We start from the raw sequence: 19,649 nt of genomic DNA, 5'->3' as shown, positions 1-19,649 counted from the left end.
ACCAAAAGCTCCGTCAGAATCGGGAAGGACCTCTCCGAGCCGTTCGATACCAAACGAGGTTTCAGACAAGGCGACTCCCTATCGTGCGACTTCTTCAACATGCTTCTGGAGAAAATTATTCGAGCTGCAGAACTAAATAGAGAAGGTACAATCTTCTATAAGAGTGTACAGCTGCTGGCGTATGCCGATGATATTGATGTCATCGGCCTCAACATCCGCGCCGTTAGTTCTGCTTTCTCCAGACTGAATATGTCTTTAAATATCTTTAAATATACTCTCTAAACATTGAAATAATTTCGTAATTAAGTTTTTTTTATTTTATTTTAGCTATATTTATTAATTTAAAAATCACCTAGCAGACTCATCGCTGAAAAGGTTAGATTGTTTACAATTATGAGGAAAACGAGCGTTGTCACATCTTAAACACAAAATATGGAGGATTTTCAATGATATTTTTTTGTTTGTATTTTCGTGTAATTATTTTTTCTATATTAACTACTTATAATATATATCAAGCTATAATTGAGATATCAACAYTATCTATATGCCGTTACAACAACAACAACATATGTATAATAGGTGATTTATATTTAATATACACAAATAAGTAAAACTCTATGATAATATTATAAAATGTATATTATATCGAGGTGACTGAAATATTTTCGCGTAGAACTTTTCTCTGCGTAAGCGGCCTTTGGCCGCGCTTGAAAAAGAGCCTCGACGAGCCAATTCCCAAGTGTAGCAATGTAAATGTGATTACTGTATTATGTTGTATCGTTACCTTATTTTGATRTTACTTGAATAAGCAATCCTGTTGTACTTTTGAAATTRTATCATACCTTATTTTAATGTTACTCGAATAAGCAACCCTGTTGTACTTTTGAAATTGTATCGGACCTTATTTTAATGTTACTCGAATAAGCAACCCTGATGTATTTTTTAAAACTTGTAACTTGCGACATGAATGCGAGAAAAAATAAAGAAGAGTCAGTTCAGACGCAACCACGAAACGAATCGGTCTTCCTACACAAGGTGACTGAGGTACTTTTGCGTAGTACTCTTTTAAAAATTTAAGTACTTTGTTACGATATATTATTATTCAATATTAAATTTAAATAAGAAAATATCGAAGTGCATGGATTGATTATACTTATTTTAATTTCAAATATAATTTATAGATGCTTGTTTTAATTAGAACTAGGATTTCTAAATAAAGAAAGAGGAATTATAGCGAAGTAGAGAAATTTCATGAAATTGCTCATACTTTCTTATTATCATATGGCAACGCACCATTTCCTCATCCTGTTAGCACATAAATGATGTTCACTACAAGTGAAAAGTTATTTTTAAAACATAAATTTCTTACTTGTAAAACCTGCAAGAAGTGTAAATTGTGAATTTGTTTAAATGATCAGAGTTTAATTAAATGAATTTGAAGTGAAAAATGTTCATAAATTGTGTTAAATGTGGAGAAATAGCTTGTTGAAATGATCGAATTTTGAGAATTTTTGAACTTTAAAGTCGAATATCTCGTAAAATAAGCGTTTGCGGTACCTATAGCCCTGTATATTTTTTTATCAGGACTTCCTCTTTCCACCTAAACCACCTTCAGATCGCGGCGCCGATAATAAGATATAATGGCATAATATTCTAATCTAATCTATAAAGAATTCTGCCGTTACAACAACAACAACAACAACAACAGCAACATGTCGGTCAGTGTACGAGTTATATGTATGTATACATAAAATTGCTTGGAATCCGATTCTCTAGTTGACATTTTACTTTTTAAGGTATTTCCTAGGAGTTGATTTCGTAAATTTCAAAAATATAAGATGTTCAGCTTCGTCCGAACTTAGCCCTTCCTTACTTGTTTAGACATGTGGTGTTGCTTTATTTATATTCAGTTTGATTTGTCACTTTATAATGAATGGATTTACTCGGGAACAACGTTTGAAAGTAGTGCAAACTAATAACAAATAACTTAAATAAGTTCTGCTTTCTCCAGACTGGACAAGGAAGCAACACAAATGAAATATCTCCTGTCATCAAACAACTGTATGAGATATATGACGACATTGACATAGTTCATGTTGTCCGAACAGACGAAGAAGACTTGAAAGACTTTATCCGCCATCGTCGCAACATCGTCCAACCTCTTTATGGAGCATTCTGCGGAAACATCTTAATTAGCGAGCTTACAACATTCAACTCATTTCCACTTCGAATTTATTAAAAAAAAAAAGATACGGATATCAAATAGAGAAATAAAGTACAACGAATGTGGGATTGAAAGTAAACTGGATTGAAATTCACTTGGAATTGAATTACAGATCCTGCTCGTTAATCGTATTTTAATTAGATGTCACTTAGTACTAATTATACATTAGTGTATCACATAAATAATTATTAACTTACCCAAATATAAGAAGTAAGCGTTTAAAGGAAATGATTCCAACGCAAACCAATATGAAGTTAAATTTAAAACAGGCGCAGATGCGGATAACAATGCAATTAATGCAGTATATCTCAAAGCTGTTTGTCGACATAGTGCAGGATTAGTCACAGACATCATTCGATATCCAGCACGCGAATAATCGGGCCGGAGATTCCATGACAATGCATTAAAGTGAGGGAATTGCCAGGCAAAGAGTACTCCTGCTAGCACAAATGCTGATACATCGAGGTTTCCAGTGCAACCAGACCATCCCATTAGCGGAGGAATAGCACCCACCAGTGATCCAATCCATGTATTTATAATACTTATTCTTTTTAAAGGCGTGTATACAGATGTATATAAAAACAGGTTCGAAGCTGCTAGAGTAGCTGTTAACCCATTTACTCCAAAATATAGCAAACTCAACCCCGCCGTTGCTGATGTAACAGCAAATTCAATTGAATGGAGAGGTGTTATCTGTCCAGTTACTAAAACGCGATTTTTAGTTCTAGACATTTGAGAGTCAAATGGTACTTCATGATATTGGTTAATGGCATTCGCGGCAGCAGAAACCAAGCCCGTACCCAACGAGCATGATAGAAAAGAATAGAGCTCAAAAGGAGCAGGGGCCAATGCATATCCACTCATCGCAGTTATAACCACAAGAGCTAAAATATTATTTAAGATGTTTATTACTGCAACATTTATTAAATATATGTATACTTACACGTCAAACGAAATTTCGACAATTTTTGAAAATAACTCATGTGTTTTAACTGGGTATTTGGGCTCGGCTGCCATAAGTTACCCTTAATATTATTTCCAGTTACAATTTGGGTTAAACCTTTAATTTCATTGTTATATTTTTGAGCAATGAATGGTGCTGTTGTAACAGGTACTATTACCACGTTTGGACATTTTCGTACAGAAGTAAAATGATTTGATACGTGATACATGCGGAAATATCTAGTAAACTTAATTATGAGTTAGTTCAACTGTCTCTCTTAATAAAACATATCATACCTTTGCAGCTTTTATACAACACCCCGAATAGGATCTCCAAAGAAGAACCATATTTATCATAATTTATGTACATTTAAAATACCATATCAACTCTTTTCCTTTAGTAACAAATTTTGATGTAATAAATCGGCGATAGAGATCGGAGATTTCTCTATCCGGTAATCGAGTTTGCTGTTTATAATACCAAAGAAGACTACAGATGAAACCATTTGCAATAATTGTCTTAACAATTTCTACAGTACCTTGCACACCACATGCTGTATTTATAAAAAAATGTTTTGCTGTCATTTACCGCTGACTTATGGTTTGTGAGACATTCGCATTTAAATATCAGGCACAATTCCGATTTCTTTGGCGCCGCGATTTGAAGGTACCGTTGGAAAGAGTACGTTCTCCTGATCAAAAAATATATAGGGTTATAGGTACCGCAAACGCTTAGTTTAGGAGATATTCGACCTCAAAGTTCAAAAATTCGCAAAATTCGGACATTTCAAGTGGCTATTTCACCACTTTAAACACACTCTATTCACATTTTTCACTTTAAATTAATTAATTTACACTATAAACTTTTAAAAAAATCCACATTTTACACTTTTAGTAGGTTTGTTACCTAAAAAATCTTTATTTTAAAAATTACATTTTACTCTTGTTTGAACCTCATTTGTTTACTAAAAATTACGACGAAATGGAGCGCTGCCATGTGATGATAAGGCAATTCGCTGAAATTCCTCTTTTTCGCAAAAATTTCTCTATTCATGCATATGGATATTTTCTTTTTTAAATTTATTAAGCAAATAAGTAATATTATATAATAATATTATATATACATATGTATAAGTAATATTATATAATAATATTACGTAATAAAGTGTAAAGTATACAGTATACAGTACAGTACGAAAACTCAAATTTTGTTTCAATATGAGTGCATGATAACCAACAAATATAACCACTTTATATCCGAAACTGAAATTTTAAATATAAAAACATATGTATCGTCACCGCAAATACAAGGCAATGTAAAATGAAAAATAAATGGAAATCGCTGACAGATTTAACAATTAAATTTTATCCATTTTATAACGAAAACTCAAATTTTGTTTCAATATGAGTGCATGATAACCAACAAATATAACCACTTTATATCCGAAACTCAAATTTTAAATATAAAAATATATGTACTCCGTACATACCCCATTTCTATGGAAATTCGGTTTTTTTTGCCCCTCCGCCAAAGTAATCGCAATCGTGCCAAATATCAAAAATTCAACTATTTAAAAACGCGTATCTCAAATTTATAATTAATTTTGTACTTATATTTTTAACTTTCGAATCCATATCACTCATTCGTTTCGAACTATTTATTTTATACTAAATAGTATAAAAATAACTTTAATTTCATATTAAACATTAGTTGAAATCCATTTACTTATACAATAAGAAAATGGCTGCGAACAAGTAAAGAATTAGTGTTACCATATTATGTAAAGGAATAAAAATAATCCTACAGAATAATTATACCGTCCATAAAAAATTCCTTATCGTGTAATGAGTAATGTTACATTTTTCAGAATATTTATTAAATCCCGGTGTTGCTTTGGCCAGGGTTATTTTTTAGAAAGGAATTCAACGGGAAAGAACTTTTYACGCCCAGGTGTTGGTCCGACCATGGTTTTTTTTTTTGAAGCGCCAAAGCAGAAAGTAATTCTATGCTATTTTGAAATATGTACGTGAGGTAAAACTGATTATTAGTTAGAATGCAGCCCTTTTGTTATTGTGTGAACAAAATTTTAAACGAATTCGTGAAGTGTTAGTGGATATACATAAAAGTTAAAAAATTAAGTGTTAAATTCATTATAATCTGAGAAACATGCGTATTAAATAGTTGATATTCTGAAATTTAAATGCAAATATCTCCAAAACCAGAAGACAGCAGAACCATATATATTATAATTATATATTATTGATCTAGAGGACCTCCTTTATCCGTACATACCCACTTTAAACCCGAAATCTAGGGATGCTAATCTAAAATTTACTCGAGAATTGTACTCGTATCTGTATGAAACTGCTGATTTGCGATATAAGACCAAGGCAATATTGACAGCAAAAAAGCGTTACGACTTTATAAATAGCTAGTCAGGATGTTATGTTACGGGTATGGAGTTTTAATATGTAATATTGCCCTAAAAACAACTGAGAGCCATATCTCTCTAATGTGGTAAAACCCGATAATAAATTACCAGTTTTTTAGTGTGACAAGCGTATTCAATAATGAATCTAGTTTTTTTGCTTTTATTCGGATTGATATGGAATGGGGCTACTTACAAGCCAGTGGTTTTAATACATGGTATTTTATCAGGACCTGAGAAAATGATTGTATTATTTGAAGAAATCGAAAAGGTAAAGTGGTTCGAGCTTTGTAATGTCTCGAGTTTCTATTTTTTTTAGTCTGTAAAGTTGGTACAAGTATCCGATGATAAAAAACTTTTCGTATTTCGTGTGTAAGGTCCTACAGATCAAGAAAATATATGCACATACAAGGTGTACTCCAAAGTAAATTTTAGAATAGCATCCCCCGACTTCGGGGTTATTGGATATAGGAGGTCCTCCAGATTAATAAAAAAGTATATATAGTTGCCGCTGATTTATGGTTTTTGCGATATTTGCATTTAAAGTTCAAAAATTAAACTATTGTTTTCATGTTTTTCCAATTGTATAGTTATATTTTTAACTTTTATATCCACTACTTCAGTCATCCCGACATGATATGACATAAATTTTATAATACTATATTTTCATAGGGTTTTAATTATATGTGTTTATTAAATATAAATCACATATTATACATATACATACTATATGTGACTTAAAAAATGTTAGAAAGTATTTTTTGTTATAATTAATCTAGAAAAAGAATCACGCAAAAAAAACAAACAAAGAAAAATCGTTAAGAATCCTACATATTTGGTGTTTAAGATATGGCAACGCTCGTTTTCCTCATAATTGTAAACATTCTAACCTTTGCAACGCCAAGTTTGCTAAGTGATTTTTAAATTAATAAATTGTAATGGGGTTTCGTCTATAGCTGAGGTATGCTCAGCCGCTCCAGGGTCAGCCTTGGGAGCCATGAACCCTTAGCAAATAAAATGTTCACTTTTTGTGATGAAATCCACACCCCTTATGTGGACAGCCAGACCAGCTTATATGTATATCGCGAGTCAGGTGGAGTATCGCTGTGATTTGGTGTGCCAGGCGGTGGTTCTTGTCGAAGTCGTGTTGATAATTACCGCAAGGTGGTGGTCCTTCGGTAGTCTGGTGAGGAGTAGTCACTTTCAGATGCGGTGCTGACTGTATGGCACTTAGTTATGTCAACCGGACACGTTGACCTACGGTTAGCAACTGTCTTTAGCACAGCGTCTTTCTCTGGTCAGGTAACGGTGCACTATCGTGTGCAAGCAGGGGTACTGACGGTGTTCCAGGCCGCGCAGGTATAGTGTCGGTGCACTAGTGTGCGGGCTGCGCTCGTGACGCTGTTCGAGGCAGCGCAGCTGTGATGTCGCGGTATCGTAGCGCAACGAAAACTACGGGCGCTCACTACGAAGACATCAATTACGTGATACGGTGGAGGCATTGCGAGCACTGGTATCACACCGAGGTGTAATACCTTTTCAACGCAATGCCTGCGAAATACCTAATTCTATTGTGTGAAGCGGAGGCATTGCGAGCACTGGGATCACACCGAAGTGTAATACCTTTTCAACGCAATGCCTGCGAATATCAACAAACTACCCAACTTCTACTGCGTGCTCAACTACTTACACCACTTACCCCTGCCTGTTGTTGCTTGCTGCTGTCCGACCGCTGGCTGGCTGCTGTAAGAAATGATCGCATTCGGTGCGAAGTGCTTGCTTATATARCAGTACGGCGCAGCTTTGGTCGGTACAGTGAGGTGAAGTTTAGTATGGGGGAAAGCACTATGTGTGCCGTGGCAGTGGAAAGTGGAAAGCACTATGTGTGAAGCTTTGGTCAATGGTGGAAAGCAGAAGTGCAGACTATGTGACTACATTGGTATGACTAATAGATGATGTACAGTGTTGGCGTAAATTATTGTAAGGTGGTAAAAGCCACGTTACAAAATTTAGGTGAAATATTACAAAATGAAATTGAAATGTGAACTTGTTTCAATGGAAGATAGAGAAATACCTTGTGTTATTAGTGCATACTTTTGAACTTTTAATCGTGAAAATTTTAAAAAATATAAATAATTTTTATATTATTTTTGGATATTCTTCCTCTGGAGGATCTGCCCTATCCGAACATATCCCATTTATACGGAAATTCGGTTTTTTTTACCCTCCGCCAAAGTAATCGGAATCGTGCCATTGTAAATGAACCACAATCGAAGAGCAAGAGAGAATAAACGAAAGAAAATAAACTTTGTGCATAATATATAGATAGATACATAACTGAGGAATGCACTGCGACCATAGGTCTATTGTGCCCTCTCCTAACTCACAGGGRCTYGCTTAGCCCCAGCATATTGACGAAGTCCAGTATTTTGCTGGGTGCTAGCGAGGTGATGTGATCCCTATCCGGAAACATGGCTCCAAGGGCCTTCGACCTGCGCCTACAGACTGCAATGCAGTCGATTAGCAGGTGCTCCGGGGTTTCAGGGTCCCTGTCGCAAAACCGACAGTTRDCGCAAGATGATAGGCCCATGTTAGTTAAGTGCCTTTTCAGCCAACAGTGACCGGTATAGAATGCAACCAGGATCCTGAGTTTGTTTCTTGGGAGGTTGATTAACGATTTAAATCTTTTTTGGTTATACCCCCCAACTAGCAGCTTGGCATGACGAATACCGTGCKCTCGCTGCCAATACCTTTCCCTGCACACTCTTTCTTCCTTGCTTCCCAGTGTGGGGTCCCACCGCAATGAATGGTTCGGGCCCAACCATACTGGTGGAGGCTGCGGAGCGGGCTAGCTCGTCAGCCAGTTCGTTGCCGGGTATGCCCCTATGACCGGGCACGCAGAGTAGGTGCACCCGGTTCTTTGTAGCTAGGTTGTTCAATCGTTCTCTGCACTCCTGCACCAAAAGCGATTTGATCTCGTAGGAAGAGATCGCTTTCAGTGCCGCGCTCGTTGCGATAGTTGCGGTGGAGGTTTATCTCTGTACACCGGCTTATAGCCAGGACTTCAGCCTGAAAAATACTTGGAAAGCTTCCCATCGGAATGGAGAGCTTTGTACGCGGGCTACCCGCACCTATTCCTTCCGACGTTTTTGAGCCGTCGGTGTACCACCTCAATGTACTATCCCTTAGCATTTGCTCAAGAGCGSKGTCGTTCCACTCACTCTTGCTCCCGAGGGTAACCTTAAACCTTTTCGTGAAGTGAGTTGATTTCGTAATCCCGTCCCTTGGGAGAAGTGCGATAGGAATGTCGTCACTTATCCTCTCCATCATCCTAAACCTTTTCGTGAAGTGAGTTGATTTCATAATCCCATCCCTTGGGAGAAGGGCGATAGGAATGTCGTCACTTATCCTCTCCATCATCTGGGACGAGATTATCTTGCCTTTGCCGCACCCCTCTGCTGTTATCTGCAGAGGTAAGGCTACTTGACCTATCATTATATGGAGTGGTGTAAGTTCCAGCAGGACCTCCAAAGTTGCTGTCGGACAGGTTCGCATAGCGCCCGTCATGCAAACGCATGCTAGCCGCTGATGCTTCGATAGTCGGTTAACCACCGACGCCTGCGACGTTACAGAGGCCCAGGACACCGCCCYGTAAGTAATTATCGGTCGCACAATCATGGTGTACAACCACCTAACGATCTTTGGCTTGCAGCCCCAGGATTTACCCGCCAGCCGTTTGCACACCATTAATGCTTTTGTAGCTTTGACTAGCGTTTGGTTCACATGCTGCTTCCACCGCAGGGTGGAATCCAGGCCCAGGTGTTTGACCTTGCTAGTCATCTCGATCTCTCTGCCCCCCAGTGCGAGGTTCCTCAAGCCGGGTAGGGACCTGCGCCTTGTGAAAGGGACTACGGTTGTCTTTGATGGGTCTGCACCACCCCTTTGCCAGATTTAGACCGCGTTGCRCTAGGTCACAGAGAATACCTTCAAATTTGCCTCTTGCTATTATCAAAATGTCGTCCGCATACCCCTGGCAGCGGATTCCATTGGCAGTTAGCAATGCTAATAGTTCATCCACGATAAGGCTCCATAGTAGAGGTGATAGCACACCTCCCTGTGGACAGCCTCGTGTGCCTCCCAGGCGGATCTTTGTTCCCCCTGCCCTGGTCTCGGCGATCTTGGTGCGCAGCACGGCCTCTATCCATCGGCGCACCGGTGCTGCCACATTTCTTCTTTCCATCGCCCTGGCTACACTCTTATGAGATGTATTGTCGAAGGCACCTTCGATGTCTAAGAAGGCACATAACATCACCTCCCCTTTCTCCAGTGAACTCTCTATCTCCGAGGTCAGMTGGTACAGAGCCGTACTGGTGGATCTTCCCGCTCTATATGCATGCTGAGCAGCATGCAGGGGTGCGCTCTTCAGCGCCGTCGATCTTATATTGCGGTCTATGATCTTTTCCATAGCCTTCAGTAGGAAGGACGTTGGACTAATCGGCCTGTAGGACTTGGCCAAGGAATAGTCCTTCCTTCCTACGTTGGGTATGAAAATCACCTGAGCCGTTCTCCATGGGTCAGGGATGTACGCCATTGCRAKGCTCTCCCTCAGCAGCCGAACAAGGTGAGGTGGCAGAGGCTGTTCACCTTGCTGCAAAAGCGCTGGGAATATGCCGTCCACCCCTGGAGACTTGAATTTTTCGAACGAGGATATTGCCCACTTGATCGAGTCCGCAGTGACTATCTGCCTAGCGGTTGCCCAATCCAAGCGGGATGGCCTATGGTCTCTCACAGGGAGACATTGGCCCACCTGGATGGTCTCCGGGAAGTGAGCACGCAGAAGCTCTGTCGCCCTGTCCTCCGCGCTGGTCGTAAAAGTCCCGTCACTTCTTTTGATGGCTAGCTCCGTGTTAGTCTTCCCACTAGCCATACCCTTGTGCAGCCGCGCTGCTTCTGGTGTGGAGGAGACCTGATCTCCTTATTGTAGAGGGTTAGGTAGCTCCTGTATTCTTCCCAGACCCCTGTACGTTTTGCCTTGTTGAATATGCTACGTACTCTTTTCCTGAAGTCTGCCAGCTTCTTTGCCCACCAGGGACAGTTGCGCCTATCTGTGGGCACTATTAGGGGGCAGCTACCGTTGTAAGCGTTAGTGATAGACCCGTTCAATGCCAGCACTCTGCTTTCTATTCCCGGGCCCGTAACGCTATCATCGGTCAGCCTCTCCCTGTTTAGTTAATCCTGCAGCATTGTCCTGAAGGAACTTCAAGTTTGTCCTTCGAGGGTTGCGTCTTGGGGGAAGTTGTCTAACCTTCAGTGCGAACCTTACAATTCTTTGGTCCGACAGGGAGGGCTCCGTTGAGACCCTCCACCTTGGGACCCAACCATTTGCGTGCTCGTTGCTGAAGGTGATGTCCAACACCTCCCTCCTGCTTATAGTTATAAAGGTGGGTTCACAACCCACATTTTCAAACGCTAAGTTACTACCTAGTACATATTCTAATAGAGACTCACCCCTTGTGTTGCAGTCCGTGCTTCCCCACTCAACATGGTGGGCGTTCGCGTCGCATCCGATGACGAGGGGTAGCCTATGCTTCTTGCAGTACTCCACTAGCCTTACGACCACTTCAGGGGGTGCTACAGCTGCCTCCCCTGGGAAGTARGCTGATGCCAGGACGAAGTCTCTGCCTTCCCAGTCTCTGGCCTGTACCGCCACCAAGTCCTGCGTCAGGAACTCTGAAATACAGAAAAAGTCGACGTTATTCCTGACTACTATATATGCTCTTGGACGCTCACTAGAGAGGTCCCAGATTACCTTATTGTGTTCCGTCTTGAGGCCTTTGACCTCACCTTTGTAGACCCACGGTTCTTGGATCAGCAGGAAGCCCAACTTATCCAGTGTGAACCTGCTCGCTATGACYGCCGAGGCCCCCGCCGCGTGATGCAGGYTCACTTGGGCAACTTCCACGTCGACGGCCATTATAGTATTGGCTCGAAGGGAGGCATGTCCACATCCCCTCCGTCGTACGCACTGCTGTCCTCCTGGTCGCCTAGTCCATCGAGGAGTTCCTGGGTGGACGGTAGCCAGGCTTCCTGGGCAGCCGGGATGTCAGCTGTTGCAACTAGCGTAGTCTGCTCTGCGCTCACGCCCGGTTGTTTTGCCACGTCGTCCACCTGCATCCTCTCCTCCACCTTGCTTGCCACCATTGTGTCCTGCTTGGGCCCGCTGCCGCTCGGCTGGGTGGCAGCCTTCCCCGCTTCCTTGCTCACTGTGGTCACAGGCTTGTGCGGCCTCATGACCACCATGCTAAACCTGTAAAACAGGCGGAGCTTGTAGCACGGACGTACCTGTACGATTCAACATCAATGTACAGGTACAAYCTCCATCCACGTAGGTCACCCGGAACATTGTCATCCTGTGCATGACCGGCAGATCCTCCGCCCTTTTTGCACAGAGGACTGGACCGGCCAGCCTCCTAGCTTTGGGGCAAATTCCCGCAGCCAGTTGACAGACAACTCGTCCATACAGTCCACCTGCAGCACGCCACCTCTGAAGTCCACTCCAAGGAAGGACGCTGCGTAATCCGCGCCTCTAAATACTTCCTCCAGGAGGAGGTTTTGTAGCACCGTGAGCTGCTCCGACTCCAGCGACTCCGCCGGATAGTTTTGAGGCAGTATAGCCATACGGATACCTTTGACAGCATCCGCATACCTGCGCCGCCCCTCCTCCACCCGTGGCGGATGGTTGGGTTGATGGTTGGCCCCCGGTCGCCCTCGTGCCGCCGTCCCTCAGCCTTTTTGAGCTGGGGGGCTCCTGTGGTGTGAGCTGACCACTCTTCCTCTTGGCTGCCTGTGCACAGGTGGGTGCATCCCTGTCACCCCGCATTTCGGTCAGTGATGCACTAACCTGGCCACGGTCTATAGACCGGCTGCCTTGCGCACACACGGACGTAGTCCTGCCACTTTCCTTTGTTTGGGATGACCCGGTGTCTACGTATCTCCGTTTAGCCAGGGATTCCGCCGCTTCGGGGGTCATCCCGTCCCGGGGGTACCGCAGATACCACTTCAGTCAGGCACCACTCATGGCCTTCCTACGAAGGTCATCGCACCCGTCTGGTTTGTCGGCTGTTGGGAGAGATCTCTGCCCTCCCCTCCTGCGCCTCCTTCTTCTCCTGCGTGCACCACCGGCCTCTGCCCGATGAGATTCACCCGAGTCTGAGTGACTGGGCCTGTTTCCTCGATCCTCGGTGGTGCTTTGGGCTGCATCCGCGGACATAGACGCTACTGCACGCCGGGCGCCGCTGCAAGAGGGCATGTCCTCATCCTCCTCCCTGGCATGCTCCTCGAACAGCGCCCGCTCTTCTGGCGAGGGAGCATCAAGGTAGCTGAACTTTCGCTTAGCTCCCTGACCTCCCCTACCTGCAGCCGCGCCTCCTGTCTTCTCCTTTGCCCTGTCCTATTCCGTAGCCATTGTTCTTGTGCGTTGCCTTGTCGATTCACCTGTAGTCCTTGTTGTTGTTTTTATTGTTTTTGTTGTTGGGTTTGTGTTCATCTTGTTCATCCCCGGTGTTGGAGAGGCTCCGTTAGAATACAGCCGAATGTTCCTCCTGGCTACAAATCATCCAATGGGCACGGGTCGCATGACACCCTGGATTAGGAGGTGGTAGTCCTTGATTGCCGCACGCATGCGGCACCCGACAGCCCGTCTGGGCAGTGCTAGTCCGCACCACCCACACCGGTTGGGGGGTGCCGAGTATGCCTTGCGACTARGCCTCTGCACCGCGGCAAGGTGCCTACCATTAGCAGAGGTTCACTTGATGAAACTTTACCAATTGCCTGAACCGGACACTTGATTTGCGGAAACTTGCGACGGCGAGATTAGCGAGAAAGGAAAACGCGTGCGGATTCGATTGCCGTCTAATTACCAATATTTCTTTATTTCAGTTCTTCTAGTTACTTAGCCTAAGTCTTAAAACTAACGGGATAGAACAGTTGCAATGGAAGTATACAGGTATATACAAAAAGAGGTGAGTAGTTCATTTTGTTAACTTCTAGTAATAGATTAAGGTAAGTTTAACATTATTAGGGTAAGTACAATGAAAGGAAAACTTTATAATTCAAATATAAAATGCATTTCAGAAAAGTAATTAATTTTAATTTCATTGTAGGTTGAACATATATGCGTACACATACATAAGTCGCTTCACGCAACACCGGCCACCTTGACATGATCAGGATCCTTCAACATCTAGGTTTACATACCGAGGAATGGTTTAGGGTGGTTCGAAAACCACTTCGTTTACTTGAATCCTGTCGAGTTTAATATTTTAATTACTTCACTTCTTATAAGATCTAGAGACTCAAAATTTTCAGATCCTCTCAATAAGTCATCGACATAAAAGTCTCTCTTAATGGCCAATGAACCGAGTGGGTATTTAGTGGTATTAGCATCGCTGAGCATTTGTAAACACCGTGTTGCGAGACATGGTGCAGGCGCAGTGCCGTAAGTGACGGTGTTAAGTTGAAAGCTGACAATTTCTGTCTTCTTCGTGCATCATTATTTGGCGGTACATTTTAGTAATGTCTGCCGTTAAAGCGTACTTGTGTAAATGAAAACGAAGAGTGGAGTTGAGTACAATTCTTCTTGGATGGTTTGGCCTACCATCAAAAGTTCTTTCAATGAAATTTGAGATGTGCTAGTTACAGAAGGAGGAGGACTTAGATTGCTGGCATATTTGCCAGACACAACCCACCCTAAAAGGRTTTTCTGTAGCGTTGGTTGATTAGGACCACTTTTAATTTGGCCAACCGCTAACAAATCGAAAAAGTTTTCTGCACCCAATCATATATCAATCTTTTGGGATGTGTGGAATTCTGGATCCGCCAATTTAACATTGTGCGGAATTTTCCAGCCATTAAAATTTATGGATGATTAGGCGAAATGCAACGCATTATCCAGAATTCCGCCGAAAATTCGTAATTATTTACCCGCGACTTAACAAACGCGCTAAGTTTTGTCCCCATTTTCGTGTTGGAATGTTTAACGTTTTGTGTTGGCGACGAATCTGCAACTTTTGTGTCAAGTCCTTCGTCATAAAGTTGTAAAGGGAGCCTGAGTGCAGTAACGGTCTCGCAGGTAGGTATTCACCATAACTGGTCCTCACTTGAATAACAGCTGCAGCCAACATCACCCGATCCGGCATACTCGCTGTATGCATGGCATGTGTGGTTGATGGTTGCGGATGAGATGCAGTGGGGAAGGAAACCGGGTACTGGTGCAACAATGTGTGATGCGATCGATTGCATCGATCCGCTCTGCACTTGGTTACAGTATGGCCCTTACGCAAGCAATTTATGCATAAGTTACCGATTTCACAAACTCTAACCTCTGTTGTACCGGAAGCGCTTTGAAAGTGGGGTAGGCAGCTTAAGGATGTTCCTTTGACTTGCATTTTTGACAAGTTGGCTGCTCTGCATCTGCAGCAACTAAAGCTGATTTTGTCCTGTCCATGTGTGGCTGCTTCATGTGGCTATGCTGGTTGTGGCTCCGGATTTCATCCTCGAACAAGATGCTCCTTCCGCTGCTAACTGCTGAAACCTTCTATTTAAAGTTGCTTCGCAATCCTTCCATAATGGTAAGTGATCGTAGTCAAGTTGCTCTTCCCACTTAGATCGAGTGGCAGAGTCAACCTTTGTCATAACTATATGTATTATAATGGCGTTTGTTATTTGCTTCTCATCGCCCGGAGATGGCAAACAGTCATGAACGCCAGACACTTCATCAATCATTGATCGCAATGAAGGCGCGGATGGCTTTGGGATGGTTGGCAGCTCAAAAAGTTTAGATTCGTATTGAAAAATATTAAACATTTGTTATCATAGACCTTTTTGAGGCTTGCCAACGCTTTCGGGTAATTTTCATCCTACATCTGAAACGCTTTAACTGTTCCCAGAGCCTCTCCAGATAGACAATTTACCAAATGGTTAAATTTTTCTATATCTGGGATATTTGGATCATTATGAACCAAGCTCTCAAACAAACTCATAAAGTTTTTAAATTCTGAATATTCTCCCTTGAATTTCGGAAAATTCATTTTAGGCAGACTTGAGATGTGAGAAGCGAAAGACGTTTCGGCAATTGACGTTCTTTTTGGCTAAAATATTTTTAGTTATTGATTTTGTTTCAACAATTATGTCCTCTAACTCGCCTCGGGCCATGTCGTCCTCATCAATCTCTTCAATTTTAGATTGGTATTTCATTAGCTTTTCACTATGTGAATTTAATATGTCGAGCCGACATTCCAATTCAATTGGATCTTACGACATGGTTTTTTCTAAAAGGCCCGTTTTTATTTGCAAAATACTATTTTTCGGCACCGTCCTTTGACGTTTTAATGACTTTAAGTCGATCAACTCCTTACTTGGAGAGAGGTTGGCGATAGTTGGCTTTGGCTTGCTCATTTTTGCTTGTTTAAATTAAATTCCCGAAAAAACAACTACAAAGGTTGGCAACAGATATATTAAAAATCTTTAACGAAAACGAAAAAAAAAATATATATATCGATTCCTATAGAATAGAGGTTGGCAACAAATATATTTGAAATCGATTCCCAAGTATACGAAAGCCAAACCGATGAGTTATGCAAAATGAGCAATAGCACAGTTGAAAATTTAATAATATTAAAAAAAAAAAAATTGTCCAAGAATTAAATTTGCGAAAACACGAGATAATATGCGAAAGAACTGACCGAATTAAAATTTTAAAHTTATGCGATTTACAAAAAGGTCGCACCTTAATGTAGGACAATCCGCAATCCCAATGTCCCTTCACATTCCCTTCAATATGTAATATGTATATATACAAGTATGTATAACCATATGTAATATATGCATGTATTAATAAGCGTATAATGTGAAAAGGGAGAGCCAGAAATTGAAAGTGTGCGTTTGCCATTTTATTGTTATTGTTTTTTGTTTGTACCACTTTCAATAATTTGCACTCGTTACCTGATGCGCCGTCTGTTTGCCGGCGCTTACGTCCCTCTGGCACAGGATGCAGCGGCAGCTCATTCCCACGACGACTTAAGCAGAAGCGGATAGACGGCAGCAACGAAGTGATGGCACCAGTACTGGAGTGATGGCAGCAGCGAATGACGGCAGCAGCGGCTTGATGGTAGCGACGTTGTGTCAGCAGCGTATTGATGGCAGCGACGGTAGTAAGTGCCTATAGCAGCGGCTTAATACCAGCAGCGATGGGATGGCAGCAGCATTATGATGATAGCAACAGTGGTGACAGCAACGGTTTTAAGCTTACCGGGTTTTTCACTATGCGGCACTTTAAACAGTTTATAAAACTGTGTTTTTTTTTAACTGTTATGTAATTATTACTTTTTTAGGGCAAAAACGTTGGAGCTTTTATTTGCGCCCACCACTGTACCGCATAAATAATTCATCTCGCACAGTACTTACCACCTTTTATTTTATTTCTTAGTTTGGGGAATTTCTCACTTTACACTATATCTACGTATTTGCACACACTCCACAATACTTCCCTTTTCTTCTTTTTTGATTTTTACACTGAGGTAAGTAGACGGGTAAGTATTTCAGCACTTCACTTTACACTATAGGTATGTAAATATGTATATTATATTTTACAGATTTCCACTCCTCACGTACATATGTATATATGTGTATTTATTCTTTTTAACAGGTTTCACTGCACGCAATTCGTATATCTCTATATGTACTTGCATATATATGTATATATGTATAATTGGGTTTTTAATCCTTTTTATTATATAATTTTGTCTTTTGTGTTTTCACCTTCACTGAACCGTGAACTCCGAAAACCGAACACCGAAAAGGGCACACTTGGCAATTGGTTGCGAAAAATAAATCTTTGTAGTAATTATTTCACTGAGTGTAAATTTTGATGATTTTTTTTTTTGTGTTTAAACACGCATTTGTTCCTACTCGGGCGCCATGAAATTTCTCAAGCGTTTTTGAGAATTAGAATTGTTCCGAGATGCGTGTTGTTCAATATTTTTTAAAATGTTCACTTGATGAAACTTTACCGATTGCCTCTACCGGACACTTGATTTGCGGAAACTTGCGACGGAGAGATTAGCGAGTAAGGAAAACGCGTGCGGATTCGATTGCGTCTAATTAGCAATATTTCTTTATTTCAGTGAATCTAGTTCCTTAGCCTAAATCTTAAAACTAACGGGATTGAACACTTGGAATGGAAGTATACGGGTATGTACAAAAAGAGGTGAGTAATTAATTTTGTTAACTTCTAGTAATAGGTTAAGGTAAGTATATTTAACATTATTAGGGTAAGTACAATGAAAGGTAAACTTTATAATTCAAATATAAAATGCATTTCCGAAAAGTAATTAATTTTAATTTCATTTTAGGTTGAACATATACTCGTATATATACATAAGTCGCTTGACGCAACAATTACTTTGAATTTCTTTCAATAAACAATTGTTGATTTGATGTTCCTTCGCAAAACCAGGTTTGCCATATGCGCATTTTATTGAAAACATGTATTAAAAATTTGTACTAGATTATTTTAGAGCTTTAGAGGGCGCTGATTTGATAGTACGGATGGATAGAAGAGGTCCTCAGGATTAAAAAATGTATACATGTCCTCAGACTCATAGTTTTCGAGATATTTAATTTTAAAGTTCCACAATTTTATACGCAATTCACTCTGATTTTGTTTTGTTTTTCTTTACATGTCAGGGCACTGTTGCCACATATTTTGTTTTGTAAAAACTATTAAATATAACTATATTCTGTTTAACAAATATAGAGAAAATGGTACAAATTTTTTTTGTATCTTATGTTATTTGATAAATAAAGATAAAAAATCATATTCCTTTGTGTCGAACTACTTTCTGCACTGGCGGCCTTCGGCCGCACTTCAAAAAAAMAAAAAAAAATAACCCTGGTCGGTCCAACACCAGGGTGATCATAGTTCTTTTGTGTCGAACTACTTTCTGCTACTGAAAAATTTTGCATTTTATAATAACTTTTTTCTATTTATTATGGTATATAATCCATATAAATATATGAAACAATAGTTCATTTTTAATCATTGATATCTCTAAATGTGAAACATAAAAATTTTTGATTATATTTTCAGGACACAAGGTATGGCAACACTGCTTTTTGTCATAGATGTAAACACACAAATGTCTTGAAACTTTGAATGTGCAAAATAGTTTTTAAATTATATTTATTTATTTTTTTTTTAATATACTTCTTCTTCTTGATTGCCGTAGTCACCGCTTACGCGATTATAGCCAGTCGTTTCTTCTTCTCGCTACGTGGCGCCAATTAGATATTCCCAGTGAAGACAGGTCCTTCTCCACACGCTCCTTCCAACGGAGCGGAGGTCTTCCTCTTCCTCTGCTTCCCCCGGCGGGTACTGCGTCGAAAACTTTCAGAGCTAGAGTGTTTTCGTCCATCCGGAAAACATGACCTTGTCAGCGCTGAACTATGTCAATGTCGTCGTATATCTCGTACAGCTCATCGTTCCATCGGATGCGATATTCGCCGTGGCCAACGCGCAAAGAACCATAAATCTTTTGCAGAACTTTTCTTTCGAAAACTCGTTGTTGATATCGTCCAAGTCTTTTCACCATATAGCAGGACGGGAATTATGAGTGACTTATAGAGTTTGGTTTTTGTTTGTCGGAGAGGACTTTGCTTCTCAATTGCCTACTCAGTTCGAAGTAGCACCTGTTGGCAAGAGTTATCCTGAGTTCCATTGTTGATGGTGTTTATGCTGGTTCCAAGATAGACGAAATTATCTACGACTTCAAAGTTATGACTGTCAACCTTGTCCAGTCTGGAGAAAGCAGAACTAACGGTGCGGGTGTTGAGGTCGATGATATCAATATCATCGGCATACGCCAGCAGCTGTGCACTCTTATAGAAGATTGCACCTTCTCTATTTAGTTCTGCAGCTCGAACTATTTTCTCCAGAAGCAGGTTGAAAAAGTCGCACGATAAGGAATCGCCTTGTCTGAAACCTCGTTTGGTATCGA

The 19,649-nt window shown here is 41.0% G+C and overlaps 1 protein-coding gene across 3 annotated transcripts in view; it reads right to left on the bottom strand.

Moving 5' to 3' along the window:
• LOC108974573 (protoheme IX farnesyltransferase, mitochondrial) overlaps positions 1-3,625 on the bottom strand; it is a 25,678-nt gene extending 22,053 nt beyond the window's left edge. For 2 of the 3 annotated variants that reach the window (XM_018942483.1, XM_018942485.1), the window contains exons 1-3: positions 3,464-3,624; positions 3,168-3,414; positions 2,422-3,108 (exon numbers count right to left, since the gene is read on the bottom strand). In XM_018942483.1, coding sequence (XP_018798028.1) covers positions 2,422-3,108; positions 3,168-3,414; positions 3,464-3,523 — 994 coding nt within the window. In that variant the 5' untranslated portion in view covers positions 3,524-3,624. Of the gene's footprint in view, positions 1-2,421; positions 3,109-3,167; positions 3,415-3,463 lie in introns of all 3 variants that reach the window. The other variant, XM_018942484.1, reaches the window with a different exon arrangement.
• Between the last annotated feature and the right edge of the window lie 16,024 nt (positions 3,626-19,649).

Source organism: Bactrocera latifrons, unplaced genomic scaffold (genome assembly GCF_001853355.1).
Source record: "Bactrocera latifrons isolate USDA-ARS-PBARC rearing strain unplaced genomic scaffold, ASM185335v1 scaffold_569, whole genome shotgun sequence".
Lineage (NCBI taxonomy): Eukaryota > Metazoa > Arthropoda > Insecta > Diptera > Tephritidae > Bactrocera > Bactrocera latifrons.
The sequence above is the reverse complement of the archived record's forward strand: the minus strand, read 5'-3'. Positions and strand labels throughout refer to the sequence as shown.